The 23533-nt window shown below is 44.8% G+C and overlaps 1 protein-coding gene, 1 long non-coding RNA gene and 1 other non-coding gene across 4 annotated transcripts in view; 2 read left to right on the forward strand and 1 right to left on the reverse strand.

The window, feature by feature from the left end:
- Positions 1-4570: 4570 nt before the first annotated feature.
- LOC112635361 lies at positions 4571-22702 on the forward strand. Of its 2 annotated transcripts, none has more exons than XR_003121900.1 (3): positions 4571-4714; positions 17190-17357; positions 17735-18300. It is a non-coding gene; the product is annotated as an uncharacterized LOC112635361 (long non-coding RNA). The 2 variants fall into 2 exon arrangements; XR_003121899.1 differs by lacking the exons at positions 4571-4714; positions 17190-17357 and adding exons at positions 17572-17623; positions 21407-22702 and having other exon boundaries at positions 17735-18129.
- LOC112635703 lies at positions 9826-9916 on the forward strand. The gene has a single exon (XR_003122038.1). It is a non-coding gene; the product is annotated as a small nucleolar RNA SNORD88 (small nucleolar RNA).
- The window catches only part of HEBP1 (heme binding protein 1), a 26904-nt gene continuing 15705 nt past the window's right edge, over positions 12335-23533 (reverse strand). Inside the window, exon 5 of the mRNA XM_025403466.1 lies at positions 12335-12938. Coding sequence (XP_025259251.1) covers positions 12767-12938 — 172 coding nt within the window. The 3' untranslated portion in view covers positions 12335-12766. The remainder of the gene's footprint in view (positions 12939-23533) is intronic.

The following is a 23533-nucleotide window of genomic DNA, read 5'->3' on the forward strand; positions in this document are numbered from 1 at the left end:
ATCATGCCTACATTTCTGTTTTGTGTTATTTTGGATTTTTATAATCTATATAAATATCAATAAAATAATATGTGATATTAGTTTTGCTCTGCTTTTATTTTACATTGGTAGCAATGGTAAATATTATTTTGTGAAACATTTGAGGGGTATGTGTGTGTATGTGTGTGTGTGTTTGTCCCGGGTTGAATGTAAAATGTATTTCTGACGGGGGACTAGGGTAAAAGAAAATTTTGAAGCCAGTCATGGTGGCTCATGCCTGCAATCCCAGCACTTTGGGAGGCTGAGGCAGGTGAATCACCTGAGGTTGGGAGTTCAAGACCAGCCTGACCAACATGGAGAAACCCTGTCTCTACTAAAAAATACAAAAAATTAGCCGGGTGTGGCAGTGCATACCTGTAATCCCAGCTACTCAGGAGGGTGAGGCAGGAGAATCACTTGAAACCAGGAAGCGGAGGTTGTGGTGAGCCGAGATTGTGCCATTGTACTCCAACCTGGGCAATGGGAGTGAAACTCCACCTCAAAAAAAAAAAAAAGAAAAAATTTTTTTGAAAACACTAGTCGCATCAAATGAGCACTGACTTGGAGTTGGGCTTAATTTTGGATGCCTGCTCTCTGATCTTGGGCAAGTTTCTTGATTTTCTGAACTTAAACAAATGTTTCCTCTTCCCTGTGGCATATTAGCAGAAAGGAAAACCATCAATGATGGTTTTCAGGTAATTTAGTCTGAGCTTTAATAAAGGGTTTTGAAAGCAAAGTAATGATGTAAACCATATCTGAGGTTAAAAAGAGTGCAACTTACTTAAGGATTCTAATAATTTTATTTTATTGTATTTATTTATTTATTTATTTTGAGATGAAGCATTGCTCTGCTGTCCAGGCTGGAGTGCAGTGGTGTGATCTCAACTCACTGCAACCTCTGCCTCCTGGGTTCAAGCAATTCTCTTGCCTCAGTCTCCTGAGTAAATGGGATTACAGGCACGTGCCACCACACCTGGCTAATTTTTGTATATTTAGTACAGATGGGGTTTTACCATGTTGACCAGGCTGGTCTTGAACTCCTGACCTCAAGTGATCCACCCACCTGGGCCTCCCAAAGTGCTGGGATTACAGGCATGAGTCACTGTGCCCAGCCAGGATTCTAACAATTTCAAAGGATTTTTATATGTAATTATCAACATGCAAATTACTATGTTAAATTCAAGTATTAAGTCTACATATTAATGTAGTCCATTTATTTACTCTTAGACTCTCTCCCTAGAAATATATCGTTAGTGTTCATTCATCTGCTTGTTCATTCTTTTAATGACATTTTTTGAGCATCATTTTGTGCTGAGTACTGTGCTTGTGCTTGAGATACTACAGTGAACAAGACTCAGGGCCCACTACCTGTATTTAAGTTGCTTACCTACTGGGTGGGGTGGAAGGTAGGCAGGTAAGGAAAACATCAGTAGACATTCAGCGTATTCTGTGGGTTCATAGGCGCGGGGTTCAGAGAAGACCTTTCAGAAGAGATGTCTAAATCAGGTCAAGTGAGGTGTAGGAGAGCTCTGGATGGATGAAGTAGCCTGAACAATGTCTACAGCAAGGATGACCACAGTCTCTTCCCCAAATAACAAGTGGGTGAGTGTAGCAGGAGGATGGATAGGTGAGAGAGGAGGAGGAGGCCCTGTAGCCCGATCATCCAGGGAGGGTGTGGCTGTGTTGAGGGGTATAAATGTTATTCTGAGAGTAACTGTCTTTATTGTATTTAAGCTATAAAGTGCATTACAGTTAATATTCATTCATTCATTTATGCAACACATTTTTAGGGGCATCCATAGCTGCTCGTTGTGCTTAATGCTGTGGATATAGTGGTAAACAAAGCAGGCACAGTTCTTGGCCTCAATGAGCTTACAGTTTGGTGGGAGAGCAACCAATAGAACAACAAATAAAACGTGTGCATACATAATTACCAGTGTGAAAATGCTGTAAAAGATGTTGTGGTAGAGAATAATAGAGTGAGGGTCCCTCTAACAGGTTGGGTGAGGAGGGCCTCCCTGAGTAGGCACCATGTAAGCAGAGACCCAGAGGATATGAAAGATCCAGCCGTGCCCATGCAGAGTGGGAGGAAGAGCATTCCAGGTGGAGAGGGCAAGATAAGCAGGAGTCCTAAGCTGCCAAAGAGCATGGTGTGTTTGAGAAATACAGAGATCCACTGTATCTGCAGCAAGGAGGGGAGTAGTAAAGAATGAGCCTGGAGTAGGAAGTGGGCGTCAGATGACACAGAGAGCTTGAGTCCCAGGGAATGGAGTCTGATGCAACAGGAAACCGTGAAAAGGTATTGAGCAAGAAAGTGACAGCTTCTACTACAAAGATCAATCTGCTTCAGACTGTCTAATGCACGATGGAACAGCAGGCACTGAGAATGGATTAGAAAAGACCAGGGTAGGAAGCAGGAGACCATCTCAAGAGTCCGGGTGAGGTATGACGGTGGTTATTAGTCCCCCAGGGTCGGGTGGAGTGATGGAGAGAGACAATAAGATTCAAGAGACACTTTGGAGGTGGAATCTCTGTCTTGCTCATGGTTGGGAGACAGAGAATGAAGAACGGCTCCTGGAACCCCAGATCTGCTCCACCAGCCCAGATCTTTCGCATCTCAGTTAGTAGCAAAGCCATTCTTCTAGCTGCTCAAACCAAGAATCTTGGTGGCATCTTGATTCCTCTCTTTCTTTCATATACAGTCCACCAGGAAATCCTGTTGGGTCTACCTTCAAAATATCACAGACTCTGAACACTTCTCACTACTTCAGTGACACCATCCAAGTCCAAGTGACCATCACCTCTTGTCTGCTTGACTGCAGGAGACTGCTAACCGGCCGTCTGCTTCTGACCTCGTCCGCCAGCCCCAACCCTGACCCCTTCACAGTATATGATCCAAAGAGCAGCCAGAGGGATTCTTGCAACACTTGATTTTGTCACTGCTCTGCTTGAAATCCTACAATGGCCTTCTCCATGTTATACAGGAAAATCAAAGCCTCTGAAGTGACTTCTAAGTCCTTACCAGACCTGCCCACTCCTGTCACCTCTCTGTGCTTCCCCTGGGCTCTCTGTTTCAGCCCCTCTGACCTCTAAGTTCCTCAACCGCACAGGCCCGCCCCGTCTGACAGCCTCTGCGCCTAGGAAGGGCTTCTCCCAGGTTGCATCTGGCCAACCCCCTTACTATTTTCAAGTCTTGCTTCTCCAGAAGGGCTTCCCTGGCCACATCGGCAGGAACTGCACACCACGCTCTCCATGCCAACCTCCCAAACACTGCCATTCTCTTCAGTCTACTTTTAAATTTTGCCATTGCACTTACTACTTTCTAAGACATAATATAATATACTGTTAAAATTTACATGTCTATTATTTGCTATCTATATCCCCTACTCTACAAGGGTAAGGGTCTTTGTTTTGTTCGCTTATAAACGGAATTGCCTAGGACAGTGCTCGGCATACAGGAGAGGTTCAATACATGTGAAATGAATGAACATGAGAGGGAGTCACAAATGTGTTAAGCCAGAGGGTGGGCCAAACACCACAACCAACGAGGCGCAGGCCAAAGCCTGGTTAATAGGGAGGAATTATAGGCAGGGGTCAGAAAAATGTATGTGGCCTCCCAAGTTCTCACTCCTGGCCAGGCAGGGCTGGAGGCACTGTAGGTTTGTGCTCCAGGAAACGTCCCCACTCTTTCCCACCCATCCCCCCACTTTACTTAAGAGAAGTTGGGGGGAGACAGGAAACAGCTGGCAGCCTGCTCAAATGCAAATGTGAGATTCCCAAGGAGGGGGATGATACTGTTGCCCAGAGGAATATTCTGAGCTCAGATGATAGTCACATAGGGAGAAACATGATGCCTGAGGGCCGTCCAGCTAACAAGGAAGATGTCTCTCTATTCAGGGTGATTTTATGTTTTGATTTGAGCACATAGGTGAATGGTAGTGCTATTTAGAGATATGGGGAAGATGGAGGCATGAAAAGGAGGGAGGAAAAGTGTGCAGTGAGAGCTCAACTTTGGACGTGTTGTTTGAAGTATCTGCAAATTCCTTGTATGAATATGTCAAGTAGGTCACTGGATATACGCATTTTGAGCATCCGGATTTATTTCTGCATTTTTATACTTTTCCTCATGTGCCAACTTCCTGTTGGCATCCTAAGCAGGTAGCAGGCTGGTGGCACAGTCAGGACACCCCTCTTCCTCCTCATTCCTCACCTTTCTTTCAGCAATTTCATGAATTGGGAAACACATTCATTCATTTATCCATCCCACAATCATACACCAAGCTTTCACTATATACTGGTACTCGGCTGGGAACTGAGACTACAAAAATAAATAATACTAAACATCAGCACTCAAGAAAACCACGTCTAATTGGGGTTGGTAAATTAAATAGTTGAGATTTACACACTGTGAAGTATGTGTAACTTGAAGAAGAAATGAATATTTCCCTGACTCTACCTCTCTTCCTACTAGGAAAAGACCTCGAAAAGAGGGTGGATCTTATCCATTCCTTAGAAGCCCTTACAAATGGCACTTTTACAACTTTTGTCATGTTAAAGTCAGGAGCAATGGCTCTTGCCTATAATCCCAGCATTTTGGGAGGCCTAATCAGGCAGATTGCTTGAGGCCAGGAGTTTGAGACCAGCCTGGCCAACATGGTAAAGCCCCATCTCTACTAAAAATTCAAAAATTCGCCAGGTGTGGTGACACATGTACCTGTAATCCCAGCTACTTGGGAGGCTGAGGCATGAGAATCACTTGAACCCAGGAGGCAGAGGTTGCACTGAGCCTAGATTGTGCCACTGCACTCTGGCCTGGGCGACAGAGTGACTGTCTGAAAAAAAAAAACCCAGAATTTTTGTTATGTTTTTGTATCAAAGAGGAATTATTCAGTGTATGTCTCAGCAGTTAACCCATTTCTTATTTCCACATGCCTGAGGGTGACATTTTGAAAGGAGATGAGATGAAGAAAAAAATTAAGTCAAGAAGAGAGATGGGCTGTAAATAAATACTTAGGAGTCAATAGGTCATGGATGGTCACAGAACCCATGTGCACAATTTTCATGGTCATGGATGACCTGCTGTTGGGAGTGGGCGCAATCACATGATGCAGCCAGAAGAGGGTAGAGAATCCCCTCCTGGGGACACCAACATTTAGGGGTGGGCAGTGAGAGATGCACCTATGAAAGAAGTGGGGAGGTAGTGTGAGGCAGGCGCACCTGGAGAATGGCAGGTCACAGGTACCAGAGGAAGAATACCAGGAAGAAGGAGGGGTCTCAGTATTGATCAGTACAAAGGAGCTATTCAGCCTGATAAAGGCCAACTATGCTGGACTTCATGATGATCAGTTTTAGAGAAAGTAAATGTCAATGAGTAGAGGAAATGAGGGGGAAGGATGTAAACACTTTGTGTATAGTCATTTCTAAGGCAATTTATAGAGGTAATGAGAGAGCTGAGATGTACCTGGAAAGCAAGATTAGATTGAAGGAAGATGTTTTTTGTTGTTCCAATTAAAGAGATGTGAGCATGAATTTATGTTGAGAAGGAGGAGCTAGAGGCCAGGGAGAGACTGAAATAACAAGGACAGAGTAAATGGTAGAATGAAATTCCTGAGGAAGTGAGAGACCTGGCCCCCAGCACAGGTGACAGGATGAGCTTTGGATGGAAGGTGGGACACCTGATCCTCTGAGTGAGGGAAGGAGGCAAGGGTGGTGTTCTCCAGTGACCAAGAAGCCTCTTCTCCTAATAATTAAATCAACTCCCATAAGTCCACTTCCTCCATGGAGCCTTTGCAGATACATCCAAGTGCTGAAGCTTCCTTTTGATTCTTAGAATGGTCAAGGCTTTGCTGGGCTGTGCCTCCAGTTTAGGGCCCCCCATCATAAGACACATTCTGCTCACACCGGCAGACACCCTGGTGTGAATCCACAATCTGCTAGCCCCTAAGAAAGGGCTCTAAAAAGTAAGCAGAGACAACAGGATCACAAACCTACATTATATATTCAGAAGTCTGCCATAGACATTATGTAAGAAGGGGCAATAGTCTTGTGTTTGTATTGGTGGCATAAGAATTTCTTTTAGCTGAGTTTTACTTTATGAGAGGAAACAAGGGCTGCTGATTTGACAAGCGGCAAATAGGTTGCTGCTGGGTATCTATGCTGCTTCTGGAGTTTTGATCTCATGGAGTTTGTTCATTTAAATTCCAGGCAGTGGCACATACCCTAGGGACACAGAGATTATATCACTGCCACTTTGGCTGAGCCATGGAGTAAATTATACAGGGATGAGGGAACAACCACCCAGCATACTCACTGGTAGGTTCACACCCTGCCTTATTTCCTTTCTTGCCAGCTGGGGAAACCGGCCATTGAACTGAGCATTTAGTACTGTATTGCAGAACGGACAGGAGCATGGGCTCAAATTCTGACTCTGTCACAGATCATCTGTGTAGCCTGGAGCATGCTAATGAGCCTCTCCGACTGCCCCAGTTCATCTGTACATGGGGTAGAGATGATGGTGCTAGTGAACACCTCATAGGGCTGTGTAGAATACGTAACGTAGTTCATGTAACAAGTTTGCACAGTTCCTGGGATGTGGTGAATGCTCAATAAATATTAGCTATCAATAGCTCTCATATTTTAAAATTCCAGCCAATCTACATTAATAGAATGGAGCATCTATGGTGCACACATCCTTTATGCTATGGGTGTGGGGTGGGGATTGTAAATCATAGAGAAAATGGAGTGTTCCTGAAGGGAGCAAGGAAGAATTCAGACTTTTGAGCTGGACTCTAAAGGGATTGGGGATTGTAGGTGTGGGAGCAGTGTGAGTGAAGGCATGAAGGAGGGGTGGTGGGGAGGCTGCCAGGGGAACCAGCAATAATTCCAGTGCTGCTGGAAGGTAAGGAACCCAAAAGGGAGCAAGAGGCAGGATATGAGAAGAGGCTGGGGTTTGAGCCCACTCTTGAAACAATTTTTGGCTGGGCGTGGTGGCTCATGCCTGTAATCCCAGCATTTTGGGAGGCCGGGGTGGGCAGATCACTTGACGTCAGGAGTTCAAGAATAGCCTGGCCAACATGGTGAAAGCCCATCTCTACTAAAAATACAAAAAAATTAGCTGGATATGGTGGTGCACACCTGTAGTCCCAGCTACTCGGGAGGCTGAGGCAAGAGAATCGTTTGAACAGAAGAGGCGGAGGTTGCAGTGAACCGAGATCGCACCACTGCACTCCAGCCTGGGTGACTCAGTGAGACTCCATCTTAAAAAAAAAAAAAAAAAAAAAAGACTTTTTGATGAGGGTCTAATTAATTTATTGCCAAGGAGAGAGGAGGTCTTTTTACCTGAAGTTTGATTATGCAATAGCTCTTCATGGCCTACACCAATTCTTGCCATACCTTCAGCCCACTCAGGCATTTCCACCTTACATGGTTTGATTCTTGATTCTGCATTTGTGGATATTGTTTGGGTCTGTCCCCAGTTCCTCTAGAATAATGTTGCTATAGAAACAAAATTACTTCTAAAGAAAAAGGCCAGAGCTAGTTAGAAATATAAATTCAAAGGCAAGATCCATGGCATTCAATCAACTATATACCTACCAATGCGGCATGCTATGAAACTTTAATTACTGTGCTCATGATCAAAGTAACATTACTCAGGAGTGGAGAAGCCAAATGTAATTAAGGTGGTCTTTCTTAAACAAGTGATGACCAATTAACTCCCTGAGCTCAGCCAAGCCTTCCACTGTATTTACATACAGTCACCCTGTGGCCCTTAAACACTCAGACGAGCATGAGAATGTGGTGGTGTGCTGTGGAGCATCCAAAACAAATTTTACTGGGTGGTGCTCACAAAACATGCAAGGAATATTCATGCCTCAGGAAGATGGCTTCTGGGGGAGGGAAAACATCCTCATATATGCTAATCTGCAGAGGCAGCAGGTTTTTATTTATTTATTTATTTTTTCTGAGACAGAGTCTCGCTCTGTCACCCAGGCTGGAGTGCAGTGGCGCGATCTTGGCTCACTGCAACCTCCACCTCCCGGGTTCAGATGATTCTTGTGCCTCAGACTCCTGAGTAGCTGGGACTACAGGCACGTGCCACCACACTTGGCTAATTTTTATATTTTTAGTAGAGACAGCATTTCACCATGTTGGCCAGGTTGGTCTCGAAGTCCTGACCTCAAGCATTCCATCTGCCTCTGCCCCACAAAGTGCTGGGGTTACAGGTGTGAGCCAATGCGCCTGGCTGAGGCAGCAGCCTTCAGGCTGTAGTCCTTAGCATTAAACCTAGAGTACAGTTTAGATTTTACTAATATCTGTATTCTTCTGGTTACTGCTTTCCAATTTACAATCTAAAATATTAGCCATACGCCCCAATCCAGGCCCTAGAGAGGAGTGAGATGGCGCCAGACGGTTTTTCCATCAGTATATTTTGGGAAAGATACTGACAAGAGGATAACTGGGAATCAGGAAAAAAGATTGCTTTACTAATCCACAGATGGACAATTAGAAATCCTAGTCTCATTGGTTCTGTTTTTCATTCTTAAGTCCAGAACAAGGATAAACTTCCTTCATTTCCCTAGCTCCGAATCCCTTTTTCTCTTAATTCATTCTATCACTATCATCCAGTCACCTGCTATGGCCTCCCTGTGGGTAGGGGACTGAAGATGCTTCCTCCCTTCCTCGTCTTGACCATGCTCCACTGTTTTGGGTTTTCAAAGCGGGAGAGAGGAGAGATGGGGGAAGCAGGAGACACCATGAGGGGAGGCAGCTAGTGCTCCTGAGCCATGTGCCTTGGCTCAGAAGTCAGAATAGGCCGGGTGTGGTGGCTCATGCCTGTAATCCCAGCACTTTGGGAGGCTGAGGCAGGTGGATCACTTGAGGCTAGGGGTTCGAGACCAGCCTGGCCAATATGGTGAAACCCCATCTCTACTAAAAATACAAAAATTAGCTGGGCATGGTGGCACGCACCTGTAATCCCAGCTACTTGGGAGGCTGAGGCAGGAGAATCGCTTGAACTCGGGAGGCAGAGGCTGCAGTGAGCCGAGGTCACGCCACTGCACTCCAGCCTGGGTGACACAGCGAGACTCTCTCTCAAGAAAAGAAAAAAAAAAAAGAAGTGAGAATATAGAATTAAAGTCTTTACGATCCTCTGCAATCTGGCCTCAACGCATCTCTCCAGCTGTTTCCCATCTTCCCAAACTCTTGACCTCAGGTATACACATCTTCACATAGTCCCCTTGCAAAAGACACTGTTGATCAGCTACCTCAAAGCCATTCTGAATATTCTTCTTCCTTGCTGCTCCTCACTAGAGAGGCTACAAAGCCCAACACACACTATCCCTTGCAGCTATGGATGGCCCTGTGTGTTAGTTTTGGCCCATGAGATAAAAGTAGAACTCTGATGGGTTTTGGGAAGGCTTCTGTTTCTTCATAAAATGGGACAGATGCAACTGATACAGCCTGTCCTCATCTCCCTAATTTCCTGCCTTGAACATGGATGAGATGGCAGGAGCTGCATCAGCCACCTTGCAGCCCTGAGGCAGAGAGAAAGACAAGCACAGAGACATCAACATTGAGCACTGAACCTGTCTCTGGATTTCTTACTATGTGGGAAAAGTAAACATTCTTGGCTTAAGCTACTGTTAGTTTTCTGTTACAGTTTCGTGCATTCTTAAATGATAGATCCCTGAGCTAGGTGCTGGGCACACAATGGGGAACAAAGCAGGTATAGGGATCCTCCGTATCAAACTTACAGTCTTGTGTGAGAGAGATACACACACACAAAAGGAAATGAATAAGTTAAAAAATTACATCCCATGATGTCCAGCACTGGGCTGTGATCACTCCGGAGGACACAGCGTTCCTCAAGACCTTTGACACCTGGGGATCTGAGAGAAAAAGAAAACTAATTTTACTGTGGTTTGTATTATGAAAAAAGCAAAAATGTCATGGTATGATGGAGAACTATAGGGGCGACTGACTCTATTTTAGCTAGAGGGGCCATTGAAGGCCTCTTTGAAGAGGAGGCAGTTAAGTTAGGATCTGTAGGATGAGAAGACCTGGCCATTTGAAAAGGAAGTGAAAAGGGAAAGGCAGACAAAACAGCTAGTGCAAGGGCTCTAGGGAAAAAAGGGCTGCGTGTGTTCAAAGTCCACTGTGGCAGAAGGGTATTAAGGGAGAGATTGGAAAGAAAGTAGTAGTCAGAAGGTGCCAAATCACACAAGGCCTTGCAGGTCATAAAATGGAGTTTAAATTTTAGTCTAAGTGCAAAATAAGAATTTTAAAGCAAAGATTCTTTTGGAAGTTGTGTAGAAAATGTGTCCAAGGGGGCAGGAGCAGAAATGTGGAGACATGACAAAGGAAAAAAGGTGTTTGGGCTGGAAGGGGGATGGGAAAGTAACTAGGAAACTGATGGAAGATAAGTAACTGATGAAAGATAAGGGTAATTTTAGTAAGGTTTGTACAGCCTCATCTTGGCATTGACTTCCCATCCCTGGTGACAAGCATGTTCTCCTCTTCCTAGTACAACGAGAGCACCTTTCTCAGGGGAAATTTACATACTGCTTTTAGGTAGAAAAGGGGAGGGCAGACAGCACTTCCTGTATCTGCCATTTCTCCATTGCTTTCAGCTCAAAATAGCCAATTTGCCACAGTGGCATAGTTTGGAGCAATGCCCTGATCTTCTTCAAACCTTTTCCTCATCTCATTCACCAGTCACCAAGTCCTGTTAACCTCTTCTCTTGCTCCAAACTGTCTAGTTCTCTCCATCCCCACTGCCATGATCTAGTTTTGATTTAGTTTTGTGACTGGTCTCTCTGTCTCCAGTCATATTCTTTTTCCAGACTGTAGACAGAACTTTCTTTCTGAAACATAACAGTATCATGTTCCTGCTCAAAGCTGCCCATGCACTTTTCAATTTTCCTTTTTTACTCTGTTTTTTTTTTTTTTTTTTTTTTTTTTTTTTTAGATGGAGTCTTTCTCTGTCACCCAGGCTGGAGTGCAGTGGTGCAATCTCGGCTCACTGCAAGCTCCACCTCCTGGGTTCATGCCATTTTCCTGCCTCAGCCTCCCGAGTAGCTGGGACTACAGGCGTCTGCCACCACGCCCGCCTAATTTTTTGTATTTTTAGTAGAGACGGGGTTTCACCATGTTAGCCAGCATGGTCTCAATCTCCTGACCTCATGATCCGCCTGCCTCGGCCTCCCAAAGTGCTGGGATTACAGGTGTGAGCCACTGCGCCCGGCCTCAGTTTTCTTAAAACAAAACTTAAACTCCTTGACATGTAATAAGACCTCTGTGGCTGCACTGTCGTCTTGGCTCCAAGTCTTCCCAAGTGTGGGAGCCTGTGGGACCCTCAGCTTCCTCATCTGTGTGTGGGAACAGCAGTACCTTCCTCACAGAGTTGCCCATGGAATAAGTGGGGCACTGCATGCAAAGTGCTAGGCATGGTGTCTGATAGTCAAGGCTGGGTGGCTGATGATTTTCACGCAGGAGCTTCAGAAATGGTCATGGCCCATCCCTCAGAAGACTGCTGAAAGGACTCCAGGAAAGATGATGACATATAGTTCTTGTTCCTCTCCTTAGGAAACCCCACTTTATGTCCAGTAAGAACTCTTCATGGTGAGGATTAAAGCTTATTTTTCTGTTTCCTACAGAAACAGCAAATAGGGTGTGGGTGGGTGCTAAGGTGGGTTTCTCCCTGAAAACCTGTCCAGCTGTCCTAGGGAGGGCTGCTGAGAGTGTGGGGCCCTGGCGCACCATGAGGATCAGAGTACCTTCTACACGCCCTGGGCCCACTGAGCGCTTCATCCTCCCCTGCTCACGCACGGGCTCTGCTCCAGCTCAGCTGCATCCCGCTTCCTGCTCACAGCCTTGCATCTGTGTCCTTCTCTGCAGGCCAAACTGCACTGTTTCTTTCATTCCTATCCTCTTCAGTTAATGAAACTGGACCCCAGCTGCTTCTCATCTCATCCTCCTGAACCAATCCTTCCGGCAGATATCGTGTCTTCAGGATTGTCTGTGCACCACAGCGCAACAATTTTTCTTCTCAGTCTGCTCTTGTGACTCTTGGAACTCTCTGCAGATCACAGTTGCAAACATAATCCTCAACTTCTAATCACAGAGTGATACGTAACTGTCATGGGAAATGTCTAGTTTAGGGATGGTGTGTGTCCTGGGATCTTCGGGTTTATATTCTGAAGGACTTAGGAGCTCTAAATGTAGGGTTCCTGCAATGGTAAACACCATCAATAGTACTCATACCTATATTACCTTCAGGACTGTAGAACCTTGGAAATAATTACACTTATGATTTGTCTCAGCTGTTTAAGTCAATGCCTTTTATTTTTAGTTTTTCTGAAGACAAAGCTCTTATAGGAATCACAGATGAAAGGCACAAATCACATTTCCCCCTTAATAACAAAATACAAATTCAATAATTTTAGAAAATCAGTTTTTAGTGACCCAGATGGCTGGAGAAAAGCTGCCAGGATTTTTCTAGTCTACCGCAGAATTTTCTAAATCAATGAGAAGGATGCTGCCTATCTTGGCTGTACTATTTCCCACCGTGAGAAAAGAGACTTAGTATATGGAACATGCTTTTTTCAGAAAATTGGCAGTAACTGACTTTGAAGGAAAGTTGGTTAAGTTGGACTTGCAGTTGGAACTTGGGAAGTACTGTCCCCTCCTGCCCCCTGAGGAAGGAGACACAGAGGCACGCTTCCAGGAAGTTCTTGGCTCAGTGGGTCACTCATGTCTTCAACAGCCAGATCTCATTGCGCCGTCCATAGGGCTTCATGGGAGGGTCATAACCGGTGCAGAAGTAGATGTCCCCCCGGTAGGTGGCTGTGCCCTCCAGGGCAGCACGCAGTCGGGTGGCTTGTGCTACGTAGTCTGCTTCCTTGGCATAACCACCAAACTGCCTGGGGGTTCAAGAGCAAGGACTGGTTAAGAAAGGACATGACCTCTGAGAGAGGGGGAATCTTTAGAAAAAAGAAGTCACTCACCACGCTTATTATGACAAGCATGCTAGAGTGGTAAGACTGGGGACTGAGTCACTACTTCCTAGACGGGTTGATTTTACCTCTCTGAGCCTCAGTTTCCTCATCTGTAAAAGGAGATAAATTTTCTTTTTCCTCCAAAGGTATGAGTGTTAAATGCAGTAATGGACGTGAAAAACTCTGATGCGGGGCCTGAAATGCAGTAGCCGAGTACAAATGTGAGCCTCCCTTTCTTTCTTGAAATATCCCAAGGGGACAGTAGGTTTGCTTTCCCAAAGGCCAAGCCTTCACCGTTTTCTCTGGCTCCCTCTACTGCCGGGTTGCACCTCTTTTCTGCTGCTCTGTCACCACCATGTGAAGGAGGAAGACTACAGGGGACTTCGGGCAGAGCTGCAGCAATGAGTATGGGAGTATGGTAGCTAACGCCCCTTCCACAGCAGAGCAGCTCTAGTGATTGAATTCATCACAGCAGTGACTTGTAGCAGCTTCATTCAAAAACAGAGCTAGGCTAGCCTGGGCAACACAAGACCCTGTGTCAAAAAACAAAACAAAACAAAACAAAACAAAACAAAACAAAACAAAACAAAAAAAACTCAGAGCTAACAAAGGCAAAGACCCAAGGAAGACTTGGAAGGGCCCCACACAAGCTTTAAACATGCCCCAAATAAAGAAATCACTTCTCATAAATCCTTTCTTCTGCTTAAATCATGAAAGCCTTCTTTTTCTAGTAAGGAAAGAGACTGTTCCTAAATCTGGCATTTCTTTTGATGGCAGAAATTGGGGACAGAGAAGCAATAAAGTCTTTCTTTTCAAGATTATTATTCTCTCCCTTACGTCATCTGCTTCTGTCCCAAAATTCGTCTTGTAGCCTACCCTAAATATACCACTCTAAATCTGGGTTGCACTAAAATTTTTATTAGAGTCAAGTACATCCCGATTTCTAATGAGCTGTATGACTCAAAAGTCTGAATTTGTACCAGGCCAAGATTAGGCCAAATAATGCATTATTTTTGGTGGAGTCCTCTGAATCATGCTTTGCTCTTTTACAAGTGGTTGGTCATGCTGGACAAGCATTCAGCATGTTGACTGCAGGGTCACTGATGTGAACACCCAGGATGTTGTCTGTAATGGATTGGTGTTCTAACGTCTAGACAACAGCTATTGAACATGGATGAAACTGAGACCAATTCTGAATAGCAGAGGCTTGGTTCTTCAAGTATATTGAAGAGATAATAAGGGAGATGAAGAAAGTTGGGCTCTAGCTTCATTGAAGTTCAAATGAGAGGAAACTGGATTAGTAGACAGACGATGAACATTCAGGAAAGACTTTTTTCAGGCAATAAAAGACACTGGAGTTTTTTATGAACCATGTCTTTAGATTGAGAACCATTTGTCTGAAATGAAACAGGTGCTGGAGGTAGAAGCAGGTGTTGAGTGCTCTCTGCAGCCCCTACTTGGGCTGTGACACTGAATTGTTCTCTAGGTAAAGGGACAATGTTGGCTCTTTAAGTACTGATTTTGGAAAGCTCCAAAGGAGTGGTCCTCGAATGTCTTCCTTCATCAGTTAGAGGCAAAACGGCTAATGTGTGCTCAAATCCTAGCTCTGCCCTTTCTAGGTCTTAAGCTAATTCTTTAATTTCTCAAATCTTCAGGTTTTTCGCTGGTAAAATAGGGATAGTGATAACATCAGTCTTTGAAGGCTACTGTAAAGATTAAAGGAGAAAAGACTGTGCAAACTGCTCATTGCAGAGCCTGTCACATAGTAAGCTCACAACAATCAGTAGCTATTATTGTTACTTGGCAATTTGCTCAGAACAGACTTTTCCTGACTCCAGGGTGAGGGACATGATGGTAATCTAAAGAAATATCACAGCCGGGCATGGTGGCTCACGCCTGTAATCCCAGTACTTTGGGAGGCTGAGGTGGGAGGATCATGAGGTCAGGAGATCAAGACCATCCTGGCTAACATGGTGAGATCCCATCTCTACTAAAAAAATACAAAAAAATTAGCCTGGCGTGGTGGCAGGCGCCTGTAGTTCCAGTTACTCGGGAGGCTGAGGCAGGAGAATGGCGTGAACCCAGGAGGTGGAGCTTGTAGTGAGCCAAGATCACGCCACTGCACTCCAGCCTGGGCGACAGAGTGAGACTCTGTCTCCACAAAAAAAAAAAAAAAAAAAAAAGAAGAAGAAATATCATGTAGCCGAGTGTTGCGATGCATGCCTGTGGTCCCAGCTACTTGGGAGGCTGAGGCAGGAGCACTGATTGAGGCCAGGAGTTGAGGCTTCAGTGTGCTCTGATCACATCTGTGAATAGCCACTGCATTCCAGCCTGGACAACATAGTGAGACCCTGTCTCCAAAACAAAATAAAAACAAAAAATACCACTAAAAAAATAACAAAGTAATATTATGAACTGGCTTAATGAACAATTCTCTCTTTCTCAATTAGGCCTACTCTTAAAATGTTTTGTAACCTTGTAACCCCATTCCCTAACCCCATCCCAATCTTCTTCCTATGTTTTACTTTTTCTTTCTTTTTTTAACGGCGCTTATCACCTTTTAACATACTATATAATTTACTCATTCAGTTTATTGTTTATGTTTTGTGTCCTCTGCTAGAATATAGGCTGCACCACGGCAGGGATTTTTATCATTTTTTGGCCACTGATGTATGCTGAACACCTAACATAGTGCCTGAACATATCAGACCCCTTGGTTAAATGAACAATTCGGGGCTAAACAATAAAAATGATGTCTTCAGCCTGACAGAGCTAAAGACGACAGCACTTAGGACATAGTGAGTGAAGTGTTTACGTAAGTCTCGCTCACTCATTTACATAATCAACATCTGAGCACACACTAAGGGGACAGCGGTGGGAACTCAAACAGGAGAAGTGGATCCACTGCAGCCAGATGCAAAGGCCTTGAAAGACATGCTAAAGAGTTTGAACCGGATCCTAGATGCACAGCTATACCTATGAAAGGGTTTTTTTTGAGACAGAGTCTCGCTTTGTTACCCAGGCTGGAGTGCAGTGGCGCGATCTTGGCTTATTGCAACCGCTTCCTCCGAGGTTCAAGTGATTTTCCTGCCTTAGCTTACTGACTAGCTGGGACTACAGGCACATGCCCAGCTAAGTTTTGTATTTTTAGTGCAGAAGGGGTTTCACCATGTTGGCCAGGCTGGTCTCGAACTCCTGACCTCAGGTGATCCACCCTCCTCAGCCTCCTAAAGTGCTGGGATTACAGGCATGAGCCACCACGCCCATCCTGGAAAGGGTTTTAAAGCAGAGGATTGGCATCATCCAATTGTGTTTTGGAAGGATCCCTCTGGTAGCAGTGGAGGGACAGGGGAAATGGCAAGGGGTTGAGAGATGTGGGGCCACTGGAGCCCAGGAACAGCCAAGTGCGAGATGATGAAGGTGCGAGAAAGGCAGATTTGAGAGGTACCTGTATGTAGAGGGAGGTAAGAGACAGGAAGGAAGAGAGGATTCTCCAGGGCTTCCAGTTAAGCCTCTGGGTAGAAAAAGATGCCGCTAACCAGAATAGGGATTAAAGGCCGAAGAGTAACATTAGGCAGGAAGGGCAGCTGTAGGGGTGTTCATGATTTAGTTTGGGGGACATATGAATATTAAGGTCCCTCTGCAAAAATTATTATCTAAATGTGTGTCTGACCATGTAAAAACCTCCTTAGGCTTGGGACAGAACTGGAGTCAGAGATACTGATTTGGGAAGGAGAAGGATCTAGTGACAGAAACTTGGGAGTGCCCAGCAAGTAGGTACTGGCTATCATCATGGTAAGAAGCGACATGTGGTAGAGACGTTGTGCAAACAGCAGGCCAGAAGCTTGCTCCTTAGAATCCTAATATCTAAGTGGTGGGTGGAGAAAGAGGACAGGGCAAAGGACAATGAGAAGGGGCTGAGAAGCAGAAGGAAACCCAGCAGAGAGTGAGATGGAGAATGTCATCATTCAGGGATTCCTATTCACTCTGGGAAAACCCTCAATTCTTTATATTTATTCCCAGGCAGACTGAAATGCTGGTAATGCAGATAAAATTTTCCCTATTGCTTCATCGTAGAATCCTTTTACTGGAAAACAAACCAACTGGGTGGGCTACGGGAACAGATACATGAGTTCTCTCTGCTAATTTAACCAACCACACTGACTCCCATCACAGAATCACACGAACAAGCCAGAAACCAAACCCTACCAGGAACCCCCTGGTGTATGAAGGGAGCCTAGCTCTGGCTGACTCTGCTTGTATTCGTAGACACTTTGCCTCATTGGTTCCTGCCTCAGTTTCCAATCTGGACATGGAGCACAGTAACAGTGCGTGCGCTTGAAGGTGAGTTAAGAAATGCTCATAAAATGCTTTGAGCCCCTAAAAGAAATAAACGTGAAGTCTATACATTATTTTTGTAAGCCTGTGAATATGTCTCTATCTATAAATGCCTCATCTTGAAAGAAGCTCTCCTCCAGGGCAGTGCTTTATCTCACCCAATGTCAGAGCTCAGTATTCCGAATAAAGCATCTGGTTACCATGGGAACTGAGGAATCTCAAACATACACACACTCCTGATTCCAGAAACACAAAAGGAGCTGACTCAAAAGGTCTGGAAGAGTTAGAAAGGGGAAAGATGACACAGGCAATAGTGAGGGCTAGTGGAGGGAAGTGGGGCTTGCGTCCAAGGAAGCAAAAAATCATAACGCATTATCTTTCAGGGAGTGTCTGGTGCAGGCATGCAGGGAGGAAGAATGACTCTGAGCTTGACCACTCAACTTCGAAACTTTAACAATCAATGGATCAACACACACTGGTGTACGGTCTGCTGTGCATGCAGCCCTGTGCTAGGCAAAAGAAGTGTCAGAGCAGGAACTGACAGTCTCGCTGCAACAGGAAGACAGGCTTCACACAATAAGCGTTTCATTCAGCCAGGCTAGACCCCTGCTTATTGAGTTGAACATCACCGAGCACAAAATGCAAGCCAGATACCATAAGAGCTGTAAGGATGATAAGACGTCTTTCCACCCTCGAGAGCTCGAAGTGTGGTGGTCGGGAGAGAAACACACAGAAGGATTACGCTGGCTGGAGGGAAATGCTGGAATGAAGGTGGAAGGTACATCCAGAATGTTCTGGGGGTGAGGAATAGCGAATGACAGGTTCTGACTTAGAACACGAAGGGAAGGTATTAAGAAAGAGGTGATATTAAGCATTTATTGAGCATCTCTACCTTTTTTGTGTATGTGACCTTGTTTGGAAATAGAGTATCTCTTCTTGATGCTGGCAATGAACAATATGACAACCTTCTGTCCTCACAGAACTTCCAACAAACAGAGGCTGGGGAGGGTTGAGAGGAGCTGGGGACGTATGAGCAAAGGTCTGGAAGTAGATGTTGTGTCCGGGGTGGGAGTCATGTTGGGTGGGGGCGGGTGGAACGCTCTGAGATCAGGTCGACATGGGAGTGGTGCTGTGTGTGGAGGGTAGTCAGTGCCATCATAGGGCATTTTGACTAGGCTTTACTGCCTGGTCAAACATTTGGGACCCAAAGTTGACCCACCCTCTCCTAGTGGAAATGAAGCATCTCATTACTAACTGGGTTTTTGTTCAAACCCCAATGTCTGGTTGGATGGGCCTGAGGCCCCCAGCCAGAGCTGAGCAGCCTCTGGGGAGGCTCAGTTTCTGAGCAAAGACAGGCGACGTGATCAGTCCTGTGCCTTAGGCAGGTGGTGATAAAAGGACACTTTAGAAGGGTCAGAAATGGGAGAGCTGGGAGTCAATGCCATGGCCATCATTCAGGCAAGAGATGATGAAGACCTGTGTAGATGCAAGGGAAGGAAGGGACAGCTGGGAGCTGACCAGGATGAGCCAATAATTAGATGTAGAAGTGAAGGAGTCAGAATGACATTGGAACAGCGTGGGTAGGAAGAGGGAGGGGACCATCACTAAGAGAACACAGAAAGGGATCTGATTTTGCGTGGAAATCTGCACTATGTTTTGGACATGCTGATTTGGGAGATTCTTGAGGAGGATTAGGTGGTGATGCCTCCTGGGAGCTGGAAATGTAATGATGGTGCTTGGGAGAGAAGGCAGCACGAGACGTGTTGACCCGGGCATCATCCACAGAGAAACAGCCTGAAGCCCCTGCCTGGTGGGAGTTTATAAAAGACTTACGGGATAACTGAAAGCTGTAGGGGGAGAGAAAATGGCGATTAGTTAGGCTGAGACACAGAATCTTATCATCGGCAAGGCTTTTAGAGGTGAAGTGGCTTAAATATTAGAGATACTTAATAAATGTTTGTCAAATTGAACCAAACTTCCCACCTAGTGCAAATGTCACATGGCATAAGTGTCACCCGTCTATCCAGATGGCACTTGAATTCTTCCAGGGGCAAAGACATTACTTCATGACATCCATTTTACTGTTAGACACTTAAAATAGTTCCTGGTACAGAGTAAGTGAAGAAGGAATCCACTATCTTTCGAATGAAGGAATGAATGAGTGGGTAAACCACATTGTCTCAGGCTCCATGCTAAGTCTGATGGGATGACAAGACATTCAGGGGAGACAGACAGAGGTCAGGCTGGAGAGTTACCAACATACTGGTGACAACTGAAGCTATGATGGGGACCAAGATCTTTATGGGAGAGAGCAGAGAGAGAGAAGCACAGGAGAGGCAAGGATGAAGCTCTTTTGTTCATGTATCCATTCACCAACTTGTTTTTGTTTTTTATTTAGAGATGGGGTCTCATTATGTTGCCCAGGCTGGTCTCAAACTCCTGAGCTCAGGTGATCCACCTGCCTTGGCCTCCCAAAGTACTAGAATTACAGATGTGAGCCACCGTGATGGCCAATTCACCAACTTCTTATTGAACACTTGTGTTTTTTTTTTTTTTTTTTTTTTTTTGAGACGGAGTCTCGCTCTGTCGCCTGGGCTGGAGCGCAGTGGCCGGATCTCAGCTCACTGCAAGCTCCACCTCCCGGGTTTATGCCATTCTCCTGCCTCAGCCTCCTGAGTAGCTGGGATTACAGGCGCCCGCCAACTCACCTGGCTAGTTTTTTGTATTTTTTAGTAGAGACGGGGTTTCACCGTGTTAGCCAGGATGGTCTCGATCTCCTGACCTCGTGATCCACCCGTCTCGGCCTCCCAAAGTGCTGGGATTACAGGCTTGAGCCACCGCACCCGGCCTGAATACTTGTTATATTCTAGCCAAAGGCCCTACCCTTGGGAAGCTTGCATTCTAGTGGGGAGAGGGCGATAAATAAATGAGTAGATAGAGATATATAATGCAATTGATTATAAGTGAAGCAAAGCAAAATAAAGCTGGATAAAGGGACAGAAAAGCACAGGGGGCTATTTTCAATAGCAGGGCTGAGCAAGTCCCCTTTTAATCGAAGTGAGGGGGCAAAGCAAGGGTGCTAAGACTGAAAGCCCTTGGCCCCAACTTCCTGTGGTTACAAACAGGGTTGAATTGTCTAGGAACATGGGCAAACACTGGTCTGTAAATCTCCTAAGTGGTAACGTGGGAACCCCCTAAGGGTTTAGCAGTTGAGCTCTTTCTTCCAAATTTCTCTTTCTCTAGGCTGAACTTCCCAAGATGCCAGTGGCCTCCATTGGGGCCCGGTCATTTAGAGGGAAAAGTGACATCAGCAACCTAGGTGCTGACAGCTGACAAAGTTCTTTCAAATGCACAATGAAACTGGCCTTCACAATCATGCCTTACAAATCTTATTTTATAGATGAGAAAACTGAGGCTCAGAAAGATTAAACAACTTGCTGCAAGTTATAAAACTCATAATTATTGGAGTTGTTGAGGTTCTAACCCAAGTGTATCTGCAGTAACTTTGACTTTTTTATTGTTAATTCTAATAAAACTTGATCAAATTCTCAAAGGGAGGTAAAGTTAGGAGGAGAATAGGCTAACATTTACTGAGTGTCTACCTCATGTCTAGGATTGAGTAGGTATTTACAGATATTATCTTATTTTATCTTCACAACACCATAAAAGCTAGGTACTCATGCCCATCTTACAGATGAGGAAACTGAGGTGCAGTGAGGCTGGCAATACACCAAAGGTCCTACGACCACTGAGTGATGAACTGGGTTGGAGCATAGGTTACCTTGAAAATAAACTCCTGGTTTCCAACTTTTTCCTTTATATCTAGACATTTCATTTAAACCCTGAAAGTTTCATTAAGACCATCAAACTTCTCCTGCTGTTGGTCCCTATTGAGAACCCGGTGCTGAAATGAGCTGAAAAGGCCAAACTCTAACCTAAGTGCATAGAGAAAGGACAGTAGTCTGAAGTGTTGCGGCTGGTCTAAGTGTGAGGATAATTCTATTGCCTCTTGTGAATACTAAACATATTCTGATAGTGCTATTTTTTTTTCACAGCATTCTATTCATCTAAAAGCTCCAGTAATTAACAATGCTAATAAATGTATAATTCCTTTGTAAACATCTCTTCACAAGGTCATAAAGAAGGAAGACTGAATGAAGGATGCCAGGCTTTCATTTTAGAATTAATTTTGTCATTGAATGCACTCACTGCGTTATTTGATAGAGTACTTTTGCATTTGAAGTAGTACATTTGCCTTCCACCATCTCATTAACATTGCTTTCAACAGAATCAGAAATAACACAAATCACTGCAGGGTACTTTTGAATGCTCATTTGACTATGCAGTGACATCAAGTGGCGAGTTGAGGAATGACCATATGCTGTGTGAGAACTCCATGTTAAAAATTCCATGGAGCCAGGCTGGACACCACATTTGGCACTTTCATCTGTTTAGATTTCAGAGAATCAAAAGGAAATGGTCACCGACCTGCCTTTGATAGTACCCTTTAAATAGATACCCCTTCCCACCATAAGAAACCATCATTCCTTAGAGAAATGGCTAATTCCAGCTCTGGGGCAAGAAATGCTAAGATGTGCTCAAAACATCTCATTATACCAGAAAGCCAGGGAGCCATCAAAGACTACTAGAGTTGTGTCAAAAGGACCAAGAAACCAAATTGAAGAGGCTCCCACTGGCCAACAGTGGGGCAATTAGAGCATCAATAAGAATAATAACTGCAACAAACTGAAACATATCAAATATGTTTAAATTCATACCTTTATAATTACACTCAAAAAACAAAGATGCAGACCACCTCACCTTGAGGACGTTACAGAATGAAATTATCATTCTGAAAACTGGTAAATAAAGAGAAAGTATCAAGCAAGCATGTATCTGGCTTTTTCTATACGAAATAAAGGAAGCCAAATAGTAAATGAGGGGAAGTTTCTCTTTACCGAAATATTTCAGGTAATAAAAGAAGAAGGAAAAACAGAGAACATTATCATTGTATGGCCTCTAATGGAACAAGACATCTAGGCAATGATGAACTAACATGACTCAATCAGGGACAATCAGAAACTGTGGGCCCCTGAAGGAAGTAAACACCACTACCTAGGAAATATTCTCACCAAAACTTCAAAAACTTGAATCTGATCCAGCCTTTAGTTTCAACTACTAATTTACAGGCAATACAGGGCTTGAGGGATGTGGTAAAATGTCACAGAAATACAATCAGCAAAATCCAGTACACATAATAATAGGACAAATGATCCACAGATGGAAAGGAAGAATGTAAAGGTGTGTTGGTAAAGAAATTCACAGATTAATAAAAGCTTAAAAATATACCATCAGCCAGGTGTGGTTGTGTGCCACACAACTGTAGTACCAGCTACTTGGGAGGCTGAGATGGGAGGATTACCTGAGTCCAGGAGTTCGAGGCTGCAGTGAGCTATGATCACACCACTGCACTCCAGCCTGGACAACAGAGCAAGGCCTTGTCTCTTAACAACAAACAACAAAAAAGTACTGCAAGATCTGACTTGGATCCAGATTCTAACAAAATATTAAAACAAATGATGGCCGGGCGTGGTGGCTCACGCCTGTAATCTCAGCACTGTGGGAGGCCAAGGGAGGTGGATCACAAGGTCAGGAGTTCAAGACCAGCCTGGCCAAGATGGTGAAACCCCGTCTCTACTAAAAAACTACAAAAATTAGTCAGGCGCGGTGGCAGGTGCCTATAATCCCAGCTACTTGGGAGGCTGAGGCAGGAGAATCGCTTGAACCCAGGCAGCAGAGGTTGCAGTGAGCCGAGATTGAGATCGCACCACTGCACTCCAACCTGGGCAACAGAGAAAGACTCTGTCTAAAAAAACAAAAAAAACAAAAACAGGCTAGGCGCGGTGGCTCACGCCTGTAATCCCAGCACTTTGGGAAGCCGAGGTGGGTGGATCAACTGAGGTCAGGAGTTCGAGACCAACCTGGCCAACATGGTGAAACCCTGTCTCTACTAAAAACACAAAAAATCAGCCAGGCATGGTGGCACATGCCTGTAGTCCCAGCTACCCGAGAGGCTGAGGCACAAGAATTGTTTGAACCTGGGAGGCAGAGGTTGCAGTGAGCCGAGATCATACCACTGCACTCCAGCCTGGGTGACAGAGTGAGACTCTGTCTCAAAAAAA

The sequence above is a fragment of the Theropithecus gelada genome, chromosome 11 (genome assembly GCF_003255815.1).
Source record: "Theropithecus gelada isolate Dixy chromosome 11, Tgel_1.0, whole genome shotgun sequence".
NCBI classification, from domain to species: Eukaryota; Metazoa; Chordata; class Mammalia; order Primates; family Cercopithecidae; genus Theropithecus; species Theropithecus gelada.